General features: G+C 42.9%; 1 protein-coding gene across 13 annotated transcripts in view; it reads left to right on the top strand.

Annotated features, from left to right (window-relative positions):
* The first annotated feature begins 1475 nt into the window (after nt 1–1475).
* Nucleotides 1476–10159, top strand: part of Tle4 (TLE family member 4, transcriptional corepressor) — a 135984-nt gene continuing 127300 nt past the window's right edge. For 4 of the 13 annotated variants that reach the window (XM_005335148.5, XM_005335147.5, XM_005335141.5 and 1 more), the window contains exons 1-4: nt 1483–2369; nt 3211–3308; nt 4430–4493; nt 5622–5666. In XM_005335148.5, coding sequence (XP_005335205.1) covers nt 2325–2369; nt 3211–3308; nt 4430–4493; nt 5622–5666 — 252 coding nt within the window. In that variant the 5' untranslated portion in view covers nt 1483–2324. Of the gene's footprint in view, nt 2370–2738; nt 2914–3210; nt 3309–4425; nt 4494–5621; nt 5667–10159 lie in introns of those variants that run through there. The other 9 variants (XM_078047439.1, XM_078047438.1, XM_078047436.1 and 6 more) reach the window with 4 other exon arrangements.

The raw sequence follows: 10159 nt of genomic DNA, 5'->3' as shown, positions 1-10159 counted from the left end.
GCTGCCCCCGGCTGGATAGGCACCAAGAGTGGCTTGGCCCTTTCCCTAAGGACGTCCTTGCTAGCTAAGGCTGATCCTACTTTCCTTTCTGCAGCCTTTGCCCACTCCCCTCCCTCCGGTAGCCCACCCTCCATCTTTCTGAGTCTTTCTGGGTCCCCCCGCTTTGTTTCAACTCCGCACGAGCTTGACTTGCTCCTCTAAAGACCGGAAAAAAAGAGGGCAGCCTTCCGACGGACCTGGGGGAGGGAAGAGCCAGGGGCTTACAGGGACTTTTCCTGTGTCCGACACCCGGCTTGCCTGCTGACCTTTAATCTGCGGGATTCGGGTGACCCTCGTGGCAAGGATTTTTTAGAAATGGGGCGACCCGCGCCCCCGTGCCTTTAGCCCCACAGAAGACTCCACGGTTAGGCTCGCGCGACCCCTGGGCAGAGAGTCTTGGTCGCTTTCTTCCTGAATCACTGGGGGAGGGAGCCCTGCTTCGGGGTTAATCTGCAAGCGCAGACCCCTCGAGGCCAGGCAAAGGGGGAAAGCGGGGGACACGCTCCCCACCCTCGCCCCCTGCCCCAGCTACCATCTAGCGGCTCTGTCTTCGGCTCTAAACAAGAACAGGGGCCCGAGTCCGCGTTCACACGGAAAATTATGCCGGCTCCAGCGGCGCGTAAAATTGATGTGAACCGAACGAAGTGGGATCAGCGTGATCCTCCCTCTCTTGTCTCAACAGGGGTTTCGGCGCGTTACACAAGGCCGAGCTTGTCTCTTTAAGAAGACATTGGACCCTAATTAGTCTACCTTCCTGGAGCGGGCGCGGAGCGTGGGGCCGAGGGTGTTTGGGTTGGGTTGGTGGGAGGATGAGACTGGAAGATCTTCTGACCAGCCACCAGTCTCACCGCCCCTCCACCTTCTTTATTTTGCCGCCACCACCGCCACCAACACCTAGTTCTGAAGATGCAGCCAGGGCAGCAGCAACGGCAGCCGCGGCTGCTACTCCCGGCCCCACGTTACTTTGATTGACAGCTGAACAAATGTTTCCCCGGTTCGAACGCTCGCGCTAAGGAACGTCAGCCAAGGCGAAGCTCCGCCTTGGGCGGTCCGTCTCCTCCCTGCCTCCGCCAACTCCAGCTCTTTTCGTTCATTGGTTAGAGCGACCCGCGACGCTCGGCCCCCACGTGGGTTTCAGCACGGTTGGCTCCTCCTCCCTGGCTTACCATTTGTCAGCAGTGAAATGATGGGCAGTAACACAGAACGGCGATTAATGTTCAGCCATCTCTGATTGGTTGCTGAAGACGCCTACCGTGCCCGGGGAGGGCGGGGCGCTTGGAAAGCGCCCCAGAGCAGTCGCTTGGCCGGCCGGTGATTGTAGTCAATCTGGCGGGCTATTCAGCCACTGTCGCTCGGGGAGGACTACATCTCCCGGGATGCTTCGCGGTCCCTCCGCGGAAGGTTGTGAATATGTATCAGAATGTTAATGATTAGCTGCTGCTAAATTTGGTCAAAGAAGTCACCTACACAGAGCGTGTTGTTAGAGCTGTTCTGAGCGGGTGTTTGGGCTGTTGGCTGCTTTCTACCCCCTCTCTTACACACTTGTATATTATTTTGAGGTCGTGTTCGCAGAGTTTGAAAGGAGAGAATTTTTTTAAAAAGCCGCAAGCGTTTCACTCTTTATTTTTATAATCCCCTTCAATTTGGGGTTAAAAAAAAAAGACAAGAAAACAGGAAGGAAGAAAAATAAGGAAATGAGATGTGGTAAAAGAAGCTAAAAGGTGCCTTTTAAAAGATCGTTGTTCTGAACTGAAAAAATCTCCAGAGAAACCAAAAAAGCACCGCCGAGACCTCTTCCGAACCAAAGGAGTTTGTGTTTGCTTTTAGGGAAGAAGAGAGATCATTCATTCGGAGGAATAACAGCCAATTAAAAGACAAATAAAAAAAAGTTTGGAGTGGGACGCAGAGCGAGCGGGCGGCGGTGCCGGCGGGCGGTGGGCGCGGAGCTCGCACTTTCCCGGCCGCAGCGCCGGGCTCGGCGGGCGCGCCTCGGCGGAGCGAACGTCGGAGCGTTGCCGCGGGAGACGCGCGCCGGACAATGCCCGTGGCGGGCCAGTGACGCCCGCGGGGAATGCGGAGCGGCCCGGCCGCCGGCACCCAGCCGCAGCGCGTTCCTACCGCCCGCGTCACGCGAGACCCGGCGGGGACCGGGACCGCCCGAGCCTCCCCTCGGACCCGGCCGTCCGCCGTCACTACCACCACCTCCACCACCGCCTCTTCCTCGGGGCCATTAAAGCCAATGAGCCGCGCGCCTCTGCCTAGCGCAGCCAACTAAATCGGTTTGGATGATTCGCGACCTGAGCAAGATGTACCCGCAGACCAGACACCCGGTGAGTGCGGCGGCCCAGGCGCGGGTGCGCCGGGGGATTCCCCGCGTCGCCCCCCTGCGCGCCGAGTTGTGTCTTTTGGCCGGAGGGGCGTGGAGAGCTGCCCGAAATGGGCACTAGGCTCCCGGGGCCGCCCGCCTACCACCAGGCCGCCACCACCCTTAACCTCCCCGGCTTGGTGGTACTCTCCGAAGGGGTGTAGAGAGGCAAATGAGTTGTGGCCATTTTCTTATTGTTGTCTTTGAAGCCCCTGGAAGCCGCGCGGAGCGGTTTGCCTTCTCCGCGCCGCGACTCCAGGGGGAGGGGGGAGGGGGGCGTTCAGCTATGAAGGAGGCGCGACTCCACGCCTGGGCGGAGAGGGCGCCCTCGGCGGCGGCGCTGCTGGGCCGGCTGCGGCTCCGGAGTGCGGGGCGCTGGCCCCTCGCGCCGCGGGCCCCCGGGGCGAGTGAAAGAGCCGCGAGGGTGGCAGCTGAGCCTTGCTGCCCCCGACTGACCGCGGCTCGACGCCATGGCGCGGGTCCCCCCGACGGGCCAGTTTCGATTCCGGGTGGGGAGGCAGTGGGCGCGGCGCGCCGGCCCCCCGGCGCCCGCCGTTGGCCAGGGAAGGGAGCCCGGCTCAGACCTGACGGGAGCGGGTGGCCGCGCGCCGCGTTGGGGGCTACCCCGAAACCAGCCCCTGCCGGGCTGAGGGGGCGACCAGAGTGGGCGGGAGGAGACTTTGGATCGTGTTCAGCCTGCCTTTGCGATTAACCCCCACCCCCTGCCAGCGCCGCTCGGAATGTTTTCTCCATCTCTGCTTCGCCTGTGATGTGGGCTAATTAAATATTTTATTATTGTTCTTTAGGCACCGCATCAGCCTGCTCAACCCTTTAAATTTACAATTTCCGAATCCTGTGATCGGATTAAGGAAGAGTTTCAGTTTTTACAGGCTCAATACCACAGGTAACGATATTGACTTTAGCTGATCCTCCTGTTTGCTTAGCTCTTGTCGTCTACCCCCCGCATACACACACAAACACCCTCCTTCCTTTTTTTTTTTTTTTTTTTCCCCTGGCCTCCACAAAGGTATTGTTATCATTTTTTCCCACTCTGGGCAGAAGGGCATGTCAAGGCCTTTTTTCCTTTAGGCAGGTGTAAAGAAATTAAGCGTATCTTTTTTTCTCCCATTAAAAAAAAAAAAAAAAAAAGGAGGCAGAACAATCGAAACTGGGGAGTCTTGGAAAATGCTGAGACAAAACTTTCCATATTGATTTGTTGGAGCCAGGAGAATGGAACGTTGAGAAGATTCTGAGGCCTTTTGACTTCCTTGGTTCTTTATTACTTTAGGCTTGAATCCTTCTTACTTCTTTTTGCTATTCCTCCGAATAGCCAAGAGCTAGTGAGCGATTTCATTACTTTGATGCTGAACAAAATGTTTTCATCTTAGAGGCGATTATTAGACCTAGATTGCCTTTGAGACATATTTCTTTTGCTGGCTTTTTAATGATGCATAATTTTTATTTCATAAATTCAAGAACTAAAAACAAGTCACTGAACCAGATCAACACTTTGCCCCTGGGTGGTGGTATTCAACTTCTCTGTGTGTTTTGGAGGGAAAAAACAAGACATCATTCATAAGACTCCTTGATTCATATTTTCATTAATCTCTTCGTACAACATTAAAGAAAAAAAAATTCTTGTGAAATTTGGGAGGAATTATTTGTGTGTTTATGTGTAGTCATTACTGAAGTTTATTTCCTTGTTCTTGTTTTATTAACTGAATTTAATGAACATTGAATTCTGGATGAAGTTCCAGAAATAAATTGACTAGAGGGTTTATTTCTTCAAAACTTATTTAAAAGGTCAAAAAGAAAAACCCACATTTGATCCTTACTGAAGGGACATACATGTTCAGGCTGGTTTTAGTCTAACCTTTCTTTCCTCCCTTTCATAATGAGGTGATTTTTTAAGATTGTTGATTTGGTGTTTGTAGGTGAGGATTTAGAGGAAAGCATGTGTATTTAGATTTGAAGGATGTAAATTAAGTTCTACACTGTACTTAGATTTTCCTATGTCTCAAACAGTCTGAAACTGGAGTGTGAGAAACTGGCCAGTGAGAAGACTGAGATGCAGCGGCATTATGTCATGGTAAGAAAACTATCACAGATTCAAAGTGTCTAGTAGTTTGGGATACCAAAAACGAGACTACGTTGAAATTGCTAGAGGCTTCAGGATAGATCACAGTGGCCTTGCCAGTGTAGTTGAGGTTGTGGGAATGTGAACATTAGTAACCTGTAATTCTAGGATGTTAGAACTTGCTTTTGACAACCAGCTTTGATTTGAATTTTCAAAAAGTTCAGTTGCATAGGGTATAATTTTCTGTGCTTTGTTTTTACAAATTGAAACAAAACAAAACAAAACCTCATTTATGTTTTGTTCAGTTGCAAGCAAAATGTTTTTGTTAGTGGTTTTCTTTGTTGTTTTATTGCTCTTGCTCCAATTTTAACCAGTTTTTCTATGTACTCTTATAATTTTAATGCCTTATTTTTAAAGAGTGATGGCTTAGACACTGAAACTATTCTCTAATTTTTGCCTCATTATTTGTTGCTATTATGTGTGCATTTTTGTGTGTGTTTTCAATTTCTGTAGTGTTATATTGGTTTGAAAAGTGTTGATTTGTTCTGCCAGAATTTCTGTTATGCCAGTTACAATACGTGTTCAAAAAAATTAGATCTGCTTTTACAAAAGTATCATGAAGCATATTTTTAAGATTGTTCCAAAAGGCACCAGAGTGATGCATTAATTCATTTTCTCTCAAGCTTTTTGCTTTGAATGTGTGAATGTGAGCAGTACCCTTAAAATGAGAAACTACTCTTCAGTAATAGTACCTTTTCTAATCATTCAGCGTTTGTACAAGACAAAATTTCTGCTGTACTTAGGAGTTAGTCGTATGGTACTGAATTATCAGATTTTTTTTTATTCATCTGCTTATGATGTATAAAATAATTGCTGCTAAGAATGCTGTGTTTGAACATTAATTTTTTTTAGTTTTGAGTCGCTATCTTAGAGTCTGTGTCTTAAGGTGGCTTTTAGCTTATTAGGCTAAAGATAGTAATTGGGCATCTCTTTGACTTATTGGCATAAGAATTAGAGATCTTTTGGTTACATTAGGCTTTTATGTTTGTTGTTTGTTTTGAACATACTTGGGGCATTTTGAACACGAGGCAGATTATTTGATGAAAGGCACAAATTTAATTGCTTTTCCTTCTTTGACAGTATTATGAAATGTCCTATGGGTTGAATATAGAAATGCACAAGCAGGTAAGTTATTATTTCTTTATAACCATTTTAAATGAGTAATACTGATGCACTTTGGAAACAAAATTTTGTTTTGTAGTTTTCTGCAAATTGTTGTGGCTACCTGTATTTTAAAAGACTGGGTATTGGAGAGAACATTATTTTTTCACAAGTGGTTCCCCATCTTTCGTCTGCATTAACCTAATTTTAAGCATTTAAAATATCTTTACAAAATCTGAATACAGATTAAACTTTCTTCATTTTCAAGTCTGGATGCTAAATTTTAAAATATATCTTTATCTTTTGAGAGACTTGCTTTATGTATTTTGGTCATTGCAAACATGTCATATAGAAAAGCTTTTCTTTGAAAAATTATTGAAAAGTAAAATTATAAATTGTATATAGTCTTCATTGGCTTGGTGTGAAAGAATAGATACAGGGTGAGCAGGGAGGGTAAAAATGAAATCTGTGGAACTACAAAAGAAATTGATGTAAAATCCTTGTATTGGTCCCCTGAGGCTACTTAGTTGGGTCTTACCAGGAACTGTAACCATTACTTCCAAATTTGTACAGAGTAAATGAGCTTGATAGTAGGATGTGATAATGTTCAACACTGGGTCTTGAAATCTAGCAATTAGTTCAGCCAAAAAAGGGTGGTGGGGGGGAGTTTATGATTAGTTGAAAGCATTGAAATATGTGACTCAAATAGGCTTTTTTTTTCTTTTTTCTTTTTGCAGGAGAGCAAATGAAATAAATGGTTTACATTTTCTAGACAAACGATACTGTGTGTATGTGTGTATATATATATGTATATGTGTCTGTATATGTGTATATCATGTGGGAGTAGTAATTCCTTTAGGAAAGTATTATTTTTAGTGGTCTGCTAGTGAAACTGCCTCAGGTCTCATTAACCATTTCAGAATAGGTTTGTATATGTTTGCCTGCTGAGAAAAAGACAAGAGAAAAGTTCATGGTCTTTCTTATTTATGGTCAAAGTAAATTTTAATGATTTTCATTACCTTCAAAGTTTAGAAATGATGAAATGACCATATATCATTTAGTGTATCTTTAAAAGATGACTGATAGACAGTATAGGCAGTCATAGTATTTGAAAACAAAAATTTGAGGGAAAAATGTGATATTACTTACACTGGGGACTTTATTTCAGATACTCTTTTACTTTGCTATTTGGTTATGCCAATATTAGCATTATAATATAGTTTTCCAGGTGTTAAATTCTTATTTTGACATCTTTACCATTTTTGTTTAGATTAGTAATATAAATATCTCCTGCTTAAACAAAATCCATTCAAGCTTATGGATGGACTTAGCTCTACTTTACAGCAATAAATTACATGAGAGATATTATTTGTTAATCATGCATTTAAGGTTTGGATCTTGTACATGTCTTTTTTGTTGTTGGTGGTGGTGTTCCTCAGTCCACCCCCTCCTCCCAGGATTAATTAAAGATCAAACCAGACTAATGTCCCTTTATTTCTCCTTCTGTACCTTGTTTACCCTAACCACTTAGTTTTCAGATTCCCTTGTACCACTTTTGTTTCTGAAGAGCACATAGCTTGTATTTCTATATGTATGTATGTATTTTTGCTGTTGGTGGGTTTGTGAGATCCCTTAATTTTACACATTTTATACCTCTATAATTCTGTCATCTTCTTGTCCAGCTGGCCTCAAATGCTATCCATTTAAAATTGAGAAGAGAACATTTTCCCTTTTTTTTCTCTTGCTTTTAAATTCAATCATATCAAGAATCCTGAGGGCAGTTTATCACATTATGAAATACAGACAGCCCTGCAAACCACCTACTTATTATATTTTCTTTCTTTCTCCCCTTAAGCACAGAGGCATATCTGTCTTTATTTGTTTTCCTAGGCAGACAGTCTTAGTTCCTCTTAGCCTCTCTTCCAGATGCACTCACTGGATACCCTTGTAATGGAAAGCAGCAATAATGCAGGGAAGTTGCCCTGCAGCATAATTGGGACCGTTCTCAAGATCGGGTTAGGCTTATTCACTTATTAGATTTGTGTCTCAAAGGGTTCAAGAGTATGAGTCCCAGGAGTCCTTGGAAGTACCTTAGTAATTGGTGGCCCTGATATTTGAAACCTTTGTGTATTTTTTGGTTAACGTCCCTGTTCTTTATGGCTGCAGCCAGCCACAGATTATTTATTTTTAGTGAAAAATTTCACTAAAACAGAAAATGATGGTTGTGATGAAGTCATGACTCTGTGACTTAGCAAATTGATAAAAAGAAAAGTATGAAACAGTGACAAGGGGAGAGGGGCAAACATTTCTCCTCCCTCCCCTTTTGGTGTGATGCTCATCATCAGCCACCCTGTGTTGATTCTGATAGAGAACTATAAAGTGAAACCTATGGGGAATTTGTCATTCTGAAATGAAAGCTAATGTAATTAGTACCAATTAAAGTACATTTAGTAAATTGGATTTAATCTTAATTAAGCCTGCATAATGTTGCCAATTTTTAACAATTATGTTTGAGAACATAATTAATTTAAATTTTGGTAACTGAGTAAATAGCATTAGTCTGGTAGAATTAGTGGATTTTTTTTCTTTTTAAAGGGGAATTCAGTGACATGACATGGAATTGGAGCATAAAATATGAATCTAATTTCTGGTAATCTATAGTAGGATTGATAGAACTGAGCAGATGAATCTGGAAAGCAACCAGAAAAGTTAGGGTGAAGTATTCTAAGCTATAATTGGAATTAATGTTTCACCACTGTCTTAAGTTCTATTGTCAAAATGAAGATGATAAATAGTACATGGTTAAAATGGCATGTTTCATTATGATGTCTTCAAAATGGAATTTTTAAAAAGTGAAAGAACATTGGCTTTTATTCCTTAAGGATTTCCCTTAAGTGTGGGGTTTTGTTTTTTGTTTTGGATGAGACAGGGTTTAGTTGTTACTACCTTTTGCTGATTGTTCTTTATAAATATAGTGTGGCTTCTAAATGGGTCAGCCACTATGGACAGATCAGAGTGATGCATGCACTTGATACATTACTAAATGCTGCTTGTTTGCATCCTTCACCTGTAATTAAAAGACGGCCTCCCCAATGGAATCTGACAGCAGTGGTTACCACTCTAAAAAGTGAATATTGGATGTAGATTAGGAGCAATGGGTATGTGAATTCAACTTATGGAAATTAAACAGATGACCATGCTATATTTGAGAGTGAGAGTATCTCCGGTTTTCTGTAGTCTGAGGTCTCTTTGCTTCTAAGTTTTTATTATGTTTAGTGTATGAATTTTAGAAATCATTAGAAAATTTTAGAAATCTGTAACACTTAGAATCTAAAAGTGAGTGCCACACATTTATATATAAACATATATTTATGTGTATGTAGTCTGTGTGTTTGTGTGTATTATTTATTTAAAATCAAAGCAGGAAAACTCCTGTTTCACTCCAGGCCATGTAAATTTTATTACAAGACGGGCCACAACCATTTGAGTGCTGCTAAAATATTAATTGAATAGAAATGAAAGGGCCTTGCCAGCTGATAGGATATCATAATCATAGCCTCTTTGGTCGATGGTAAATGATGATAAATGACATTAGGAACCTTTTAGCAAACTGTAATAACTACAAGGAGGGAAGCAGTATGGATTTGCATTATATCTGATACCCTCTAGTACCAAGTGGATTGCCAATACTGCTTGTTTAGCATTTTCTAAGGGCAATAGGATATTGATTTCTGACTTACAAGGAACAGCTCTATTTTCACCATTGAAAAGTATTGCAGGTTGTTAAGAAGAAATTGACTTGAAGAGGCCGACTGCTGCCCATCATGGAGCAAATAAAGCAAAACTGCCGAAGCATGGTGGAGCAGCGAGACGGGCCCTCAGCAATTTGTTGCTATTAATTTACCATGCTCGACAGCAAATCAATCGGCATCTACTTCATCTGCTGGAGAAAATGCTGTCCAGGGCAGATAAAAGGCTCGGCATGGTACAGAGAATAGACTGGATTGGCCAAAAGGAGGCTGCAGATAATGTGTAAATAAGTGAAATCAAGGCCACTGTTGCAGAGGAAGCTGTTGTTAATTAGGTTGGTGCTTTTTAGTGAACTATTTTAGAAAGCAGCTGAGGATTTGGAAAATAAGAGACTTATTGAGGTTTAAGTAATATATGACTGGCATGACATTCCAGCCTTGAGTGTACTTGATTCAAGGATGCAGTAAATTTATTTTGGGGCAGTGCTTGCAGTGGAAGTCAATTCATTTAAAGTTCGATTTAGACCAGATTTTTCTTTAAGATAATTTTTTTGAGGGGAGCATTACCAACTTTTTGCACATGTCTTGGAAGAGTACACAGAAAAGCAGGTGTTAAGAGTATATAGGCAAAAACGTTTTTTTACGTGGTGATTTTCTTTTCAGAAATGGATGTGTTTGAATTCTTGTATATTAATGAAAGGGAACTATTATCAAATGTGGATTCTTCTACTGAAAGTAACCCACAAACCAGTGAAAGTTTTGTTATCT

This window comes from Ictidomys tridecemlineatus, chromosome 4, assembly GCF_052094955.1.
Source record: "Ictidomys tridecemlineatus isolate mIctTri1 chromosome 4, mIctTri1.hap1, whole genome shotgun sequence".
In the NCBI taxonomy this organism is placed as follows: domain Eukaryota; kingdom Metazoa; phylum Chordata; class Mammalia; order Rodentia; family Sciuridae; genus Ictidomys; species Ictidomys tridecemlineatus.
This window is presented reverse-complemented; position numbering and strand designations above follow the sequence as displayed.